The sequence below is a fragment of the Parasteatoda tepidariorum genome, chromosome 2, assembly GCF_982258835.1.
Source record: "Parasteatoda tepidariorum strain Cologne lab strain chromosome 2, Ptep-v5.0, whole genome shotgun sequence".
NCBI lineage: Eukaryota > Metazoa > Arthropoda > Arachnida > Araneae > Theridiidae > Parasteatoda > Parasteatoda tepidariorum.
This window is the reverse complement of record NC_141756.1, coordinates 64,541,337-64,558,407: the sequence shown is the minus strand read 5'-3', so window position 1 is coordinate 64,558,407 and position 17,071 is coordinate 64,541,337. Positions and strand designations below refer to the sequence as shown.

The window sequence follows — 17,071 nt, the reverse complement described above, 5'->3', positions numbered from 1 at the left end:
TCTCCGCAAAAAAAAAATTAATAAATATTTACCATTTTTTATTATTTCATTTAATATTAGTCAAAAAATTTTTGAATTGTAAAGTACATAATTTTTTACATGTACTTTACAATTCAAAAACATAGACATTAGTTAGATTTTTCAACAAAAATTTTAAATTTTGCCACTAGTACACAATTATAAAATTCATTAATCCAAAAATAATTATTCTCTGCAAAAAAAAAATTTAATAAATATTTACCATTTTTTATTATTTCATTTAATATTAGTCAAAAAATTTTTGAATTGTAAAGTACATAATTTTTTACATCCTTTTAAAAAATATAATTTTACTTGGCAAAATACAAAATTTGAGCGAATAGTTTCTGAGTAATCAAATTTTAAGAAAGTCGTATTTTAAGAAATCAATTTCTCAGGACCTTTCATTCAAATGTTGTATTTTGTCATGTAAAATTATCTTCTTTAAAATGATGTAAAAAATTGCATACCTAACAATTCAAAATTTTTTGACTAATATAAATAAAATAATAAAGATTTATTAAAAGTTACTTTTCGCCTAGAATTATCTTTGAATAAATGAATTTTATAATTGTATGGAAAAAATTTTCAATTCGATTTGAATTTTCTCGAGATACGGCAAAAAGTAATTTTCTCGAGACATGGCAAAAAGTAAAATTAATATTAAGGAGTCTAAACTTTAGAGTGAACTATTAGGACTAAACTATTAGGGCTATATTTTCCAGATTGCGGCTATCTCCTACATTTTGGACGTCAGAAATTAGAATCTCTTGAATAAATGGTATGTTTATTCAGAGAAAATACATTTCCCTAAATTTAGATGAATGCTTATGTAATATTCTGCAGTACTTTATCCAGCTAATTAACAATTTTAAACAATATTTTCATATGAAGAAGTCATTAATAAACGTAACCATAGCTACTAAAATACAGAAATTGTCAATACAGAAAAAAAAGCAGATCATTACTGGGAAAGTATTTTGCTGAAGGATTGTAACTACTATTATCTACTATCCATTGAAATTTTTTTAAATTTTAGATCATCTTAGAAAGTTATACCATGTTTATATGTTTCCCCTCCCTTACAAAAAAACTAGTGATCTATGACCAGATTTAGTGTACTTAAGCATCAATTCAATGCTCACTTTGATTACATGCCTGGGGTCTCCTCTTTACACATCACTATGGTAAACTGAAATAATAATTTGGGTAAAAAATTATTTACAAAGTTAAAAACTTGTCCAGTGGCGTAGCTATAATATATGTTTAAAAGAGGTTAACTCTAGATCTGCATAAATATATATGAACGTCGTTCATGGAAAAATTTTCAGTATTACTGATCATGAAAAAATTATTTATTCAACGTTTGAATTGAAATGTTTCTAAGCGACTTAAATTTTAGATACAGGTACAAGCATAAGTTAAGTCAATAATTAGTTTTATACCTTCTAAAAACTGCTAAATTTAAAGAAATATATAGCAGGTATGTATGATAATCAATATAGAATTTTATAAAAATTAAACACTTTTTAAAAAAAATCAGCGGTTTTCGAACGACTTTCGTCAAAATTTAGTTGCAACGAAAGGGTTAAAATCAGTTGTAAGAGTTTATAAATTGCTTGTAGAAAATGTTTTGAGATTTTGTGTTTGCAGAAAGGTTTTCATTTTATCTAAGGTTGATTATTTCTTCCTGGCAGATATATATATTATACCTGAGTTAGAAAGAAAAAACAATAACTTTTATATATATGTTATAGTCAGCGCTCAAAGACTAGAAAATCCTCAGTTTTACTAGCAAAACCTAGAATTTACCAGAGCAATTTGCAACTCCCAGGTTTTAATAAAAACACATGATAAAAAGTTAAAACGGAAACATAGTAAATCTTACATCAGACTTTCACCAAGCCAATTTAATAAGAGATGGGTTTTAACCAGCAAAATTTAGGGTTTAGCAGATTTCAGTTTTTGCCATAATAACTACTAAACAAGCAAAACTACTAAATTGGTTATACAAGTGAAGTGAAACAAATTTATTTCCTGCACGGATGTAGAACATATGATGCTTCTATAAAATCGTTATTTAAGAATAAAAAAAGCATGCGTAAAGTAAAATAAATCATTATATAGAGCTTTTACCTATCTTGATCAATCAAGCTTTAGCATCAATTCGAGATGTTTTGTGACTAAAACTACACCACTGTCCTTTTCAAGCAATTCTGATTGAAAATGTTAAAAATATTACAATGGCTTCTTTTTGCACAGGTCATGACCCCTTTTTACACCTTGACCTTATTAAGTGTGTTAAGCGAAGATGTGTGAAAGCTAACTTATCTATATGCTACTTTTAATTATTGACCTGCATTTGAACAAAAAATTTGTGAATTCTATTTTCATCCACTACTTCTTGGCTGACTAATAGGTTGTTAAAAAATAGATCTAAGTTGCAGATAATAATAAATTTGGTCCAATGTTTGATTCATTATTATCCATCATTAAAAAAAGAAATGCACCTTTATTAAATAAAAATTTATACACAAATTAATGAGGCAAATATTTTATTACTATGATTTTAAGGAAAATATCTAAATTTAGAATGATCAAGAAAAATGATAATGAACAAATTCAATTTTTAAACGTCTTGCATAGAATATTTCAATGATTGATAAAAATAATTTATAATATTTCTGAAAATGAATAATATATTTTTATTTTATGTGAGGTAAATTTAAATACTATGGTACATTTGACACAAATTATGATCCTCAAATATACCACTGAATGCTCTATCCATATTAACGTTTTTACAATAAATAACAACCTAAAGAACAATAAACCCAATTATTGCTTCCTCCTATAGACAACCTGAGTTAAAAACACAATAAAGCAAATAAAAACTGCAACAAGACCTTGCATTTTACTTGATTTTGCTAATTCGTCTTCGCACATTTTTTGACGACTTTTAAAAATCACTTCTTTTTTAGAAGGTTTTTCATCTTCTTTTTCATTAGTCTGCCATTCAAACTTTTGTTGTGCTCCCCGACTATCATAAAATTTTTGATATTTCAACTCTTTTTCTACAATAGCTGAACGAGCAGTTTGTTTCTTAACTAATGATAATGGAAGGCCTTTATCGTATCGTTTTCTCATTCCATAATTTCCTAAAACTTCATAGGCTTCTGCGACTTCTCTAAACTTTGTAGAGGCATCTGTATTCCCTTCGTTCCGGTCAGGATGATATTTCTTAGTTAGATCATAATACGCTTTTTTAATTTCGGCATTTGTTGCAGACGATTTTAAGCCCAGGGTATCATATAAATCAGTCTTATCATTGGAACTTTTATCATCAGCAAATCCAATGGCTATAGGTTTTGAAATATTTAAAATGGAACGATTGAGCAAAAAATTTGTTTTACACAGCAAACTAAATTTCACCGACATTTTAACGAAGGTAAAACTTGTTTATGTTTTGATTCCAATGGATGACGAAATGATTGAGTTCGTTATATCACATCTTTCCTGATTGACCCGAATCGCGTTCATATATATAAAAAGTATTTGGTTTTATCCTTGAAATTGGAAAAACCGTATCAACTATTTGATTTGAATCAACGGATTAAACCGATTATCGCTCCTGGAGGAAAAAAAGTTGTAGTTTTTGAGCTCTTAAGTGCAGAAAATATCTTTTTATAGATTTTAAACTGTATTTGGAACGTTGTAAAATCTCTCTTCACTAAGTTATATGAATTTAATCAGTTTTTGGTAAATCACAGATGAATGTTAAGGTAAATCCCTTCTTCCACGATCAGAAATCATATTTTTTTTATTAGTTTTGTGATCTAGTTCAGCCTTGGCTTTAGTTTCCAGTTTCCTCAATTGTAAACAATCATGTCAACTCACAGGCCGGAGCATGTGGCCCCTCCTGAAATAGTAAGTTTTAGATATTATGCATTAAAATTTATTGTATTATTTGATAAAATTTGTTTTGATTTCTTCTATTAGTTTATTTGAAATGATAGTTTGACTAGTGCTTTATTTCGTTGTTATCAGTTTCTTGGCTGAACTTATTGCAAAATTCCTTAAATGATCAAAATTTAGGTGTTTAAAAAGTGTTTTACCAATTTCATCTGTATGAAGTCATAACCTAGTTTTTATCTCAATTTTATTACCCAGACATGATACTTGACACTTGATGAATACTAGCTCATAAAACTGGGTTTAATTTTTCACATGCATTATTAACAAATATTTACTTCATCTCGCACTGTCATATGAAGCATTATCATTTGAAATTTTTCTTTCAAATTCTAAAAAGAATCGGGCAAAATTCTTGTAAACCAATTGCATATGTGCTTTAAACTTGCTAAAATTAAAGATCAACTGAGATGTTCTGGAGACTTTATTGCTCAATTTTATTAAATTGTAGGTTACTTTGACATGTAAATAGTGAAAATGTCCTAAATACATATAAATGATTTAATAAATATATGATCTAAGTAATTAAGGGGTGATTCAGTGGTTGATGCACTCAACTGTCATTGTGAACTGGAGTTTGATCCCCATTGGTGGCTTGAAGCCAACCCAGCTTCATACAGATGAGTGCCATCTTTTCTGGGAAGTAAAGGTGGCCTGTGCACAATGCTGACCCCATTACCACTGTCATGCTGTTGATTTTATTATCCCATTGTTGTTGGAATGCTTTAGTTGGCTAATTAAGATGCGTGTCTCGGACTTAGTTCTCAGATCCGAAATGAAGGTGAAGCTTTGTCAATCATCTGAAGCAGAAAGATAAAAAACGAAACAAAAACATGGAATAAAGTTAATTCTTAAAAGTATAAATACCAATTCAGTATAAATACCAAGTAGTGGTTATTTTACGTATTAGTTGCAAATTAATTCATAGTAGCAAAGTTCATGTAACATGTAATATAGTGACAAAGTTGCAGATTTAAATATCTTTTTTGGCCATTTTTAAAAATTTATATCCTTTTTATTATTATATCATTTGTTAATTATTATATTTTTTACAGTTTTATTCAGAAGCGGAGGCAAAAAAGTATACTTCAAAGTAAGTACATTTTAACATTGTAAATAAAAAAAAATCAAAATCAGTTCTAAGTTTTCTAATGTTATATTTGCATTTATTTTTATGAATTTAGTTTATTATCTGAATTTTACTACTTTTTTCATAGACTGAAACAGCTTAAAAATAAATAAATAAAAAATAGTAAAATTTTTTTTATGTAACCTTAAGAGTAAAACTTTCATTTTTTTTTTGGAAAATCTTGTGGTGAATACTGTCAAATTACTAATTCTCACAAAATATCTTTTCTTAAACTTTATTTACATGCTTAAATTTTTTATTCTTATAGATTCTGAAATCTTAATAAATAATTAAAAAAGTTTGTACATTTTTTAAACTTATAATTTATTTGATAGAATTATAGACCCTGAGATGTAATTTTTGTATTTTGTCAAAATTACTACAGCTGTATTTGTTGTTGCTGTCTAGAAGAAATCTTTTTAAAGTTGTTGAACATGATTTTATTTTATTGTTTTTTAAATTAAATTAAATAAGAAAATAAACTAGTAAAAACATATTTTAAATTTAGATCATATTAATTTTTTTTTTATGAGATGCAGAAAATGAAAAGTCTAATTAATTCAAATATTTTATTTTGACCTTTTGACAATGATATACTTCCATGATATGTTTGGAAAGGAGAATTTAATTATAAAAATTAATATTTTTTAATTGCAAAAATGCATCATGAAGATAGACTTATAAAAGTGTTAAAAATTAAATTTTTTTTTCCTGCACAAGGTTTATTATTTGTTACTTTTTTGAACAGTTTTGACATATGTTTGTTTATAAATTCTAGAAAGAAGCTATTTTTTTTAATTTTTTTTTTTTTTTTTGAAAATCACTCTGTATATAATTAAGTTTAAAGGTTCCATGAATCAAAATTATATATTTTGAGAAACTCTCATGCAGTGTTTACATCACAGAAAAAAAATGGGTGAGAATTTCTCACCCTTTCTCAAAAACAGGGTGAGATTTCTGAAAACTAAAGAAACACGAAAACTCTTGAAAAATTTTTTTTTCTTTAATTACAATACATTTTTAACGTCTTCTTTTTTTACAGCACTGAATATTTTTGGTGCATCATCTTAGAAGATTTTGCCTTTACAAGGTTTTTGTCCATCTTACATTAGCACATAAAAAATTTGAACGTCTTACATGAAGAAACCTAACCTACGGTAAACACGTGGTTGCAGAGAAATGTGTTCTGAAAGGGGTTCTGTAGTTGTGTTCTGTTGTTCGAAAAGGTTTTGAACAATACTGGTAAATAGGGAAGCTAGATAACGGGGCAGATGTTGAAAATAATGAAAGATCCAGGAAGAGAAGTGAAACCGATTTTATTCTAAATGGCGTAATTCTAAGCATTTTCCGAAAATGTGAGAAATTCGCGAATTTTGAAATTGATTTATAGAATACGCGAATTTCTCGCGGTAATAATTTTTTAATGCGAGAAAAGAAAAAAATATTCGAGATTCTCGCGCTGTAGTGAAAACATTGTCTCATGCATAAATAACCGAACCTATGGTTCTGTAACTTTCTGTAGACTACTAATATTTTGCATTTACTTTTTTCAAATCTGTTTAACTCCTTGACATATCATTAAACACAAAAGTAGTGTGTCTAGAAATACTATTTATTTCACTCCAAAATAGTTAAAAAGACGGTAAATAGCTACAAACTAAATTTTGTAAACATTTTACTATTTTTGCTTACTTTTTAAAAGGTATAGCATGACGTTACTATAAAGTGGTGAATTATTATTTTGAAATAGTGGTGGATAAAAATCTACTAAATTGAATTTACTAAACGAAGAATCATAATTGATAAAGTATCACTTTAAAATATTTATTTGCTGTCAGGAGCAAGGTGGCATTTCTGTGTTGAAGACGTCTGAGACACGCCAGTTATTGTTTTGACATAAGAAACAAATGACGTCTCCTAGACATCTTCGTATGTCAAGAGGTTAATAAAAATTAAACTCTGCTTATTTATTAAAAAAAAATAATTCCTTCCCATTTGAAGTTATCCCTTTGGCAAATACTCACACTTTGTAGCATTCAATTTATGCTGATAGTATTGTAAATCCATGTAGTGTTCCGATTGTATTTGCGGCAGTTAGTGATTTTCACATAGTCCCATAGGGATTTATCCCAATATATTTCAAATGATATGGGAAATTCGAATCGTGCATTGGAGTATTTACTTTTTTTGCCAATTAATGCTTTTGATTTCCTTATAGTTTTTAAAATCCAATATTCTTTATTACAACAATCAAATCTTTTGATTTCATGATGGTTGGTGGCTATCCATGGAGATTAGACCTTGCAACCACATGAACTGCTTTTATTTTGGTATAAATTTTATAATTAATTTCAAAAATGAATATTTATTTATTGTCCAAAAAGACAAAACTGGTTCATTTGAATGAGCATTTTTATTATGTGTGGATTTTCTGCAGCGATAAATAAATATGTGATTTTTAATTTTACATTATTGTTCAAAAGTTGGATGTTCTTCAAACATTGCTAAATATGATCGTCTTAAGTAGGAAGCTTATCCATTTTGTAAATTAAAGTAGTGCTATCTGCTCAAATTTTTTACCTAAAATTGCTTTGATATGCTTTTCTGGATACTGCACCTAGTTTATCAAAGCAATTAGTGCTTTTAGAAAGTTAATCAAGGCAATCAGTGCATTTTAGAAGGATTCTACAGACTTTCATTTTTAATTTATCATCAACCTGTTTTTAGTAATGATATTAATTGAATAAATGTGTAAGGTGTTATTATTATTTGCAGCTCTCGTATGATTGAGATTCAAATGCAGATGTCTGAACGAGCTATAGAACTACTTGCATTACCAGATGATCAGCCTTGTTTTATTTTAGACATTGGGTGAGCTAAACATAATGCACTAACCTTTAATTTCTTGATACCTAATGTTAAGCAAAAATTTTCAGAAAATATTTTACTTTTTAGCTGTGGTTCTGGCTTAAGTGGTGAAGCGTTAGATGATCAAGGTCATTATTGGGCTGGAGTAGATATCAGTAAAGCCATGCTTGGTAATCATTTAGTATTTTTGTACTGTAATATTAATTTCTGTTTTATAATTCATGCAAGCTTTCTATTTCTATTCAATTGGTTAAAAGTATTGTAACTGTAATTTAATGTTTGCAGAGCAAAATAATAACTTGCTTTTTGTATTTTAGACGTTGCTAAAGAACGAGAGGTTGAGGGTGATGTTATTTTAGGAGATATGGGACAAGGTTTATGCTTTAGGGCTGGAACATTCGATGGAGCTATCAGGTAATTTTGTTTTTATCTCCAGGAAGGGATTTGTTATACTCCTGTTTTGGGAGAATTTTTTTCTTGTCAACATTGTCAATGAGGATTGCCAATGTGATGTTTCGATTGTACTTGTGTTTGCGGAGATTAAGTTAAAGTTCAGTGTACGTGTGCGAAATCTTCATCCATGTTTATTTTAAGTTTAAGTGTGATTGCTAGGTGTAAATTTGAGAGATTTTACTATGCTTACATTTTTTTAAAGTAACAAAAATTGCCCGGTTGCATAATCTACATTGGCCAGATATTTTTTTTCAGTCTAAATTGCACAGATGTTTTTTTTTTCAAATTTTTTAAATCTACATTGTACGAATAGATTAAGAATGCTCAAATCAATTTTGAAGTGATGCACAGAGTCTTAACTTGGTTTTTCCTAGCTCATTGCCAAGAAAAATGAAAAAGCTGCAGTTTAAGTGCCTTACACTATAATTTTAAACCATATGTGCCATCTTGCTATAGAGAATTATCTAGGTTTTAGAACGGCTTAACAATTTTATTCTCGTTATTTTGCAAATTTATATGAGCCCAGCTAATGCAACATTGGATAAGTTTTAAATGTTAAAAAATTAGACCAAAATCGCTTTTCATTTTCTCAAAAGTGTGACTTTTTTCCATATTGACGTTTTATGCCATTTTCAGAATAAACATGGAAGGCAATGGCTAAAGATAAGCTAAATTTGATCGATCACTCATAAATTGCTGTTGCAAACTCACATTAGTTATGAAAATAGCACATTATTCCCCAAAAAAGCATCGTTTCATGCGACTGCTGAATCTTCAAAAACCAGTCTTAAGAAGAAGGTGCGAAATTATAATTTATAGTTTAGACGTTCTGTTTTGAATAGGACTCGAAAATGTTGACTTCACTGCTTTGTGAAAAAAGTGGTGAAAAGATATGTTGCATGTGAAAAGATTTATTATGCTAATGTACTCAATTTTGAAAATAAATCTATTATTGCTGTTCATCTGCTGAAACAATGATTTAAAATTAGCATTATTTTATGAGTTAATTGTTTTACCTTTTTCTAACATGCATATTTAGCATCGTTAAATAATAGTGTTGTGTGATATTACTGCATTTTTATGAAACTTGCAGCAGAGTGGTAACAAGGCACTTGTCTGGAAAACAATATTTGAAATATCTCTGCCTTTTTTTTTCTTTTCAAGTTTATAATATGAATGTTTTGTGTTAAAAAGTGGCTAATACTTTGGATTTAATAGGACTGCCATATTTTATTCCATTTTCAACGTGTGACAAAAGTGGTTGGCGAGAACAAAAATTTTCTCGATTTTAGAAAATTCTTTGAAATGAAGAAAATTAATGAATAAATTCCTATTGAAATAAACTTTTTACTTATTACTTAGCTTGCTTGAGATAATAAATATAAGTGCATTGCTCAATACTATTTAATTTATCGTAATCAGCTCAAATTTTTTATTTCATTTTTATACAAGCATAAAATATTTATTTTATGTTTGTATGAAAATTTTAAATTCATATGATGTTGTGTTATAACTATCAAAATTGTAGTTAATGTCTACGGTTAAGTTTAACGGTAAGTTAGTTTAGCAATTTTCACAAGCTGATAATATTGCAGCAAATTTAAATCTGTAATTTTAATTGAATTATAGTTATTGTATTGAATTTACCATCATAATTAGGGTGAGAATTTATCGTCAACCCAGTTGGGTAGACCTGCAAAATAATTAATTGATGAGTTTTTTTTCTAAAAAGGGACCCTAACAAAATATTTCTATTTATGAGGGTTTATTTTACATTCTTTCAATGTCATTTCTGTGTAATAATATACTAGTGTGCATTGTTTCCAAATTCTTAAATTCATCAAGAGTTAACATCCTATTTATATTTGCTGTCATTTTGTGCTATTATATAACGTATAATTTCTCTCTAACAAATGTGTTCTGCATTTAGTATCTCTGCTCTTCAGTGGTTATGTAATGCTGATAAACGAACACATAAACCTGCAAAGCGTCTCCAAGCCTTCTTTACTTCATTATATGCATGTTTGGTATGTTTATTTTCTTTTAGTTTTGTTCGTGGATTAATATCATATTAGAGTTCATATAAATTTTATTTATATTTAAATGGATTTATGCTCAAAATATTTATCTTGGTAGAGGGTATGTGAATGATCAGAAACAAACTGGTCAGAAAATTGCTTAAGGGCCAAAATTTCGTTTATTAGGTGCCAAAGCTCCTGCTGTGGGAAAAACTACTTTCTTTTTTTCTGTTTCTCCTTCATTGATTAATTTAAATTTTGTATTAATGTGTCACTAAATTTAGACTATGATTATCTTTTATTAATTTTTATGAGAATGGAAAATGTGTATAAAGTATTCAGAATTGATTATGAAAATGTTGACTTTTTTTAAAAATTTTCTTTGAACACAATGCCGAAAAAAAATAATTTCATATGGAAAATTTAATCATTAATACTCGTGAAATGCTGATTCAAATATAAAATTTACTTTCACAAATTAGAAGTTCATTTTATCTCAGAAGTGTACCATGCATCAAAAATACCAGGCTCAAGAATATGTTGAATCTTTAGATGATGAGTTTGATTTTAATTCTGAACTTGAAATGACAATTACACTCTATGTCAAGGTATTGGAAGGGAGATTAGGTAATAAGAGAATGCGACAGTGATGTGAGAATCGATGGTTTAAACCATTTTGTCAAAACCGGATATAAATAATCTACATGTAAATTATGTGTGAAATAAAAGTACTCTGTTGTGGTGTATCAAATACAAAATTGATTTGCTTAAATCGTGTTCATATTTGTACTATACAAAATAGTACATTTTTCTATTTGTTGATTGTTTTGTTTTAATTTGTAAATTTTATTATGACAAGAAAATGCTCTAATTGTAGAAAATGGCTAGGGTTTTTTCACTTCTCAATTGAAGAATCAAAAAGGTTAGGAGAAAAATGTGACTGTATGTTTTGTTTGACTACAGTTTGGTGCAAAAGCTCCAGTTTCTGGAACAGGCTATGAAAACAAGTGCAAAGGAAAAAAGATGGAAAAGATCACCACAAATAACTTTTGATCTAATGATTGGATCCTCGCGTTCTAGGACATGATCTTGAGATGGACCATAAATATGCTAATTAATTAATGCAGGCAATATCTTAAGTTATGAAATCAAGTTGAAATTACCTTTATTTATAATTATGTGCGAAAAATTTTCAACTGGTTTAAAACGTTCTCAAGATATGGCAAAATACGCAAAAAGTAAAATTAATATTAAGTGGTCCAAGCATCAGATAGCTCTTCTGGCCAAACTATGAGGTCCACATTTCCCAGCTTGCTTGCTACCCTCTATATTTTGCGGGTCAATATTCTGAATCCATTAAAGAAGCAATATAGTTTATAATATTCAGAGAAAGTATGTTTTTGTGTATGATTTCGTAACTTAAAATATCGCTGCTTAATTTAAGTAGCATATTTGAAATCACCCCCTAAAACCATTAAGATTGAGTCCTAGAATGTGAAGATTCGATCATGAGATCAAAAGTTATTCGGAATGGTCCATTTATTTATTTTTTTGTGCATTGTACTTTACTAAAAGGAATAATTCTAAAAAATATTATCATGTGACACAGCAGTGCTGAAAGGGTTAAAAATGCTTCCTTATAAAAATTCTGGTATATTAATATTACCATTATCCATGGAAACATAATTTTTTTAATGAAAAAATTGTACTAACTCAAAATATCATAAGAGGCTGACATTTTTGTCTATTGGTCTACTATACTAATGTGTGTACAGTCTGATTTATTTACTCAATGTCTTTGAGAATTAATTCTAAAATCTATTTTCTTTTCTTTTACAGAGTAGAGGAGCTCGAGCAGTCTTTCAATTCTATCCAGAAAATAGTGAACAGGTATTAGTCTTAATCTTGTTATTTAATTACCTGAAAAAAATGATAATTTAATAATTTTTTTAAGCAAAAAATAATATTTTTTATTTAGCCGAATTTACAAAAGAAAACAACAATTTTTAGTAGTTAGTTATCAAATATGTTTTTAATACTTTTGTGAACATGTTTACAAAAGGTTTTAATTTTTTGTTAACCTTTTTTTTTAACAATATTAAATTAAAAGAAAATGTTTAAAGAACTTAAAAATAGAAAACTTATTATTTGCTGCCTTTTAAAATGAAAGTTCATGCACTATTTTGATTGATTTTATGTGCTCAGTTACATTTTCTCATAACATGCTACTTAAATTCTTGTCTCAATAATTAGTATTTTAATAATTTTTTTATTTAATCTAATCTAAATTACCAATTGATGCATCTCTAATTTATATTTTTTGGATTATTTAGTGATTAACTTTAAATGTATCATTTTTCTTAGATTGAACTAGTAACACAGCAAGCTATGAAATCTGGTTTTGGTGGAGGGCTAGTTGTAGATTTTCCTAACAGTACCAAGGCTAAAAAGTAAGTGAACTAGAATCATATAAAATGATTTGAAATAACTCAGTTGAATGCTAATTTTGCATGTTATTATTATTTGTATTTTAATTTTATTTAAGACTGAAAGCATTAAGTTCAGATCCAATTGTGAGATGAACTTGTAATTTTCTAAGCAGAAATAATTTTTATTTAAAAAGCTGCCTTTTTTCTTAACCTACTCTATTAATCTATTTTAATAATTCCATTTGTAGGTATTTCCTTGTCCTATTGACTGGTGGGCCTCAAAAACTGCCAGCTGCTTTAGGAACTGAAGAGGCTCCACAAAATCATATTAAATATGAAAAAACTAGGTAATGTATATAGTTTTCTGTTATCCCTTTTCAAGTTTGATTTTTTAAACAAAATTTATGTGTGATTTTTCTTTGAGTAACTAATGCCAAGAAAGATCTATTCCAAAAGAAAATTTTCTCTCAGTAACTTATCTTAAAAAATATATACAATCATTTGTTAATTGGTTGCAAAAGCCAACTTATAATTTGCTAATTAAAGAATAGAATAAATGTAAATTAATTTCTTTGTTTTGCAGGGATGTGATTCTTCCGCGGATCCGCTGATTTCCGCTTTTTTCAGATTTTTCCATATCTTCCGCTCTTTTTTCATAAGTTTCCGCGCGGAAAAATTTTTTATGCAGTAAATGATATTTTGTTGAAATTTTTTTTCTTTGGTTGAAAATCAATTCACATTCACGCAATTTAAAAATTTAATATCCCGATTTGTATTTAAGCGTTTTTAAAACCCAATATCGCGATTTGTATTCCCGCTAGTTTAAAATCCAATGTCGCGATTCGTATTCATATATATTTTTAAATTTCAATATTGCGATTCGTTATCATTATCACGCGGTTGTAATATCAAACATCGATATTCGAATTTATATGCGGTTTAAACATTCATTACTCGTTGCGATAAGTATTCACGGACTCTAAAAAATTATGCATCGTGAATCTTATTTACGCGATTTAAAAATTCAATACCGCGATTTGTATTTTCGTGCTTTTAAAATTCAATATCGGGATTCTTATTAAAGCTATTTTAAAATCCAACATCGCGATTCTAATTCACCCTAACCCTATTTTAAAATCGAACATCGCGATTCTTATTCACGCAATCTTAAAATCCAACATCGCGATTTTAAAATCCGATATCGCCTTATTCACGCGATTTTAAAATCCGGCATCGCGATTCTTTTTCACGCGATTTTAAAATCAAACATCGCTATTCTTATTCACGCGATTTTAAAATCAAACATCGCTATTCTTATTCACGCGATTTTAAAATCCAACATCGCGATTCTTATTCAAGCGATTTTAAAATCCAACATCGCAATTTTAAAATCCGATATCGCCTTATTCACGCGATTTTAAAATCCGGCATCGCGATTCTTTTTCACGCGATTTTAAAATCCGGCATCGCAATTCTTTTTCACGCGATTTTAAAATCAAGCATCGCGATTCTTATTCACGTGATTTTGAAATCCAACATCGCGATTCTTAATCTAAGGCCTCTAAAAATTGTGTGAGAAATGAACTTTCTTGTCCTATCAACACTGATGATCAAAAGTCTGCAAAACGCAGTCTACAGATCAGTCATGTTAATAAAAGACCATCGAAAAAACAAAGAACTGATGAGAAAGTCCATAAAGGTCCTTTAACCAATAAAGAAATGTTTTTTAAAATGATGTGATACATAAAATCCTGCTTGTGCATAATTACTCAGTTATCTAAATTATTAAAAAAAATTATTTTAATCAAGATTTTATTTAAGAACATAATTACCATTTATTTATATTTATTTGAATAGATAATAATGTAATCATTATCAGATTGGCTATTGAATTCATATCATTTTTTCTTTTGCACGTTTAATGCTACAGTTATAAACTTCCTCTTTTTTGTGTTTTTGTCAATCACATCCCTGGTTTTGACTCTAACTTAAAAAAATAAAAAAAGCAATTTTCCAATGACAAAAATTCAATTACTTTGATTAAATAAAGTGAAAAAGTTTAAGTTGACAGTTTTGCATGTAAATGTCAATATAAATCATATTTCTTTTTAAAAAATTAGATTATTTTGACTACAAAGAAAACTTTTTGCACCTTCTAGTATTTATGAAACATATTGATTATAATTAAGAAAAAAATGCAATAAATTTTAATTTTTGGTTATTTATGAATTCAATTTTCAGAATGAAATTTAATAAACACAAATCAGTGAAAAGCTCTAAAGAGTGGATTCTGCAAAAGAAAGAAAGACGGAGACGACAAGGAAAGTATGTATTGTATTATAAATTTTTTTTAAAAAAAGCTAAAAAATGTGCTTTTTTGTTTTTAAATACTTAGACCATTCTAAAAATATATGGAAGATACAAAGCTTTTGATATTCTTGTGGATATGAGTGAAATGTGAGCCGCACATATCATAAATCCTATAATTTAGAGGTCGGTGTCAGATGCGTGAAATTTCCCTTTCCACACCACTTTTCTCATTTTGCAAAGAATGAGACTACTATATTCACAATGTTGCACGTTAGAAATCGAACTATATATAAATATTAAAATCTGATGGGGAAAAAAACTAAGTGATGTCACTGATAGTATTTAATGTTTAGCTAATTTTCTTGACATTTAAGTGTTTTGCTCATTTATTTAATTTTATTCTAATTTTTCTTTCCCCGAAATGCTACTTTTTTTCGAATTATATCTTTGTTCGGCCAAGGTCAATTTCTTTATATTTCTCATGTGAATATTGTTTATCCTTCTTTGTGATTCATGTCACTGATTGGTCAACTACCCAATTTACTTTGAGCAAATGGTGTTCATGCTTGCATGTGTGTGGCTATGTCCCGATTTTATGGGGGGAGACCTAATTTAACTTAATTTGATTTTTTTTTCAAAATTGCTTTATGAAAAATCACAATTTTCTCCATTTAATATAGCTATAGTGATTTTTAAAGTTTGTCTTGTGTATCAAAGAGATTTAAAAAATTGACCAAAAAGAATTCAAATGAAAGAAAAATGATACCTGAAAAGGTGAAATAACAAAATGTGCAGTTAAGATTTTATTCTTCCCCAAAAGGGAACAATAAATTTTAAATGGCTAAACATAAGGTAAAAAAAAAAAAAAATTTAGTGGTAGTGACATATTCAAGGTGCCACAAAGCCCAAAAACCAGAGATTTGTGGTCAATTAAAGAGTTTATGGAAAGAGAATCATCTTGACTGGCAAATGACAATTCATAATTATAACATTATATTTTAATAAAATCCCAATTCAAAGGCTATAATAAATAAAAAAACTTAGGATAAGTTACTCACCCATTTTTTTCATTTCATTTTGAGCACAAAAACAAAAAAAAATGTACACATATATAAAATGACTTGGTGTCTTCAATTTTGTTAATAATTAACTAAAAAACTAATATCTGGTTGATAGATAATTTATAACTTATTTAACATCACACAGTTGATGAATTAGCTGTGATTTCCAGGCCTACATGTCAAATGTAGGCCTGGAGGAAGGTGAGTAAATTGAAAATGCACTGTACACCAAAAAAACAAGATGGCTGAAGTAGACTGTTTAGTTTCGGGTAAGATTGTATTTCAAGAGAATACTGAACAAAGTAATGCAAACATCTAACTTGAGTGATTATAAGAATAAAACAAAACAAAAACTACATTTCATCAAATTAACACAAAATAGACTTGTCAAATAATAAGAAAATTTCTATATTTACATTAAGCAATTTTGAAGAAATCAAAACGTTAAATTAGGTATCTCCCCGGAAAACTGAGGACTTCGGACAACAGTCTCTGAGGTTCCACTGAACCGATGTGCCAAAACCAAGCATGGACACTGTTCACTCCTGGACAGTTGACCAATCAGAGCCGAAAAGATCGAAGTCTTACAAGTTTTCTTACCTTGCCTACTGGTATTTGGAAGAATAAAACTTCAATGACTTGACTGTAATTAATCATTGAGTTAAAATATTCAGAAGTATTAAAAGTATTTTTCTCTTTTCAGGGAAGTTCGTGCAGACACCAAATATACTGGAAGAAAGAGATCCGGTAGATTTTAATATAAATGGCTTCATAATTGAATGTATATATGTAATAAATTTGAACTAGCAAGAA

At 28.3% G+C, this 17,071-nt stretch overlaps 2 protein-coding genes across 2 annotated transcripts; one reads left to right on the top strand and one right to left on the bottom strand.

Annotated features, from left to right (window-relative positions):
- Positions 1-2,556: 2,556 nt before the first annotated feature.
- Positions 2,557-3,614, bottom strand: LOC107443155 (uncharacterized). Its single transcript, XM_016056928.5, has one exon. It carries the CDS (start codon positions 3,454-3,456, stop codon positions 2,857-2,859), a length of 600 nt encoding a protein of 199 aa, XP_015912414.1. The 5' UTR covers positions 3,457-3,614; the 3' UTR covers positions 2,557-2,856.
- A 34-nt stretch (positions 3,615-3,648) lies between these two features.
- LOC107443154 (18S rRNA (guanine-N(7))-methyltransferase) lies at positions 3,649-17,071 on the top strand. Its single transcript, XM_016056927.5, has 11 exons — positions 3,649-3,945; positions 5,046-5,083; positions 7,895-7,990; positions 8,075-8,157; positions 8,305-8,401; positions 10,371-10,467; positions 12,298-12,348; positions 12,823-12,908; positions 13,136-13,234; positions 15,129-15,212; positions 16,962-17,071. The coding sequence occupies exons 1-11, from the start codon at positions 3,904-3,906 to the stop codon at positions 17,014-17,016; spliced, it is 828 nt and encodes a 275-aa protein (XP_015912413.1). The 5' UTR covers positions 3,649-3,903; the 3' UTR covers positions 17,017-17,071.

What these genes read in the sequence shown, in the direction of transcription:
- LOC107443155 (XM_016056928.5), bottom strand. Translation starts at nt 3,456, where the DNA reads ATGTCGGTGAAATTTAGTTTGCTGTGTAAAACAAATTTTTTGCTCAAT.
- LOC107443154 (XM_016056927.5), top strand. Translation starts at nt 3,904, where the DNA reads ATGTCAACTCACAGGCCGGAGCATGTGGCCCCTCCTGAAATA. An exon ending in AACAGTACCAAGGCTAAAAA is followed by an intron (nt 12,909 to 13,135) that starts GTAAGTGAACTA and finishes TTCCATTTGTAG; the next exon opens with GTATTTCCTTGTCCTATTGA. An exon ending in AGACGGAGACGACAAGGAAA is followed by an intron (nt 15,213 to 16,961) that starts GTATGTATTGTA and finishes TTCTCTTTTCAG; the next exon opens with GGAAGTTCGTGCAGACACCA.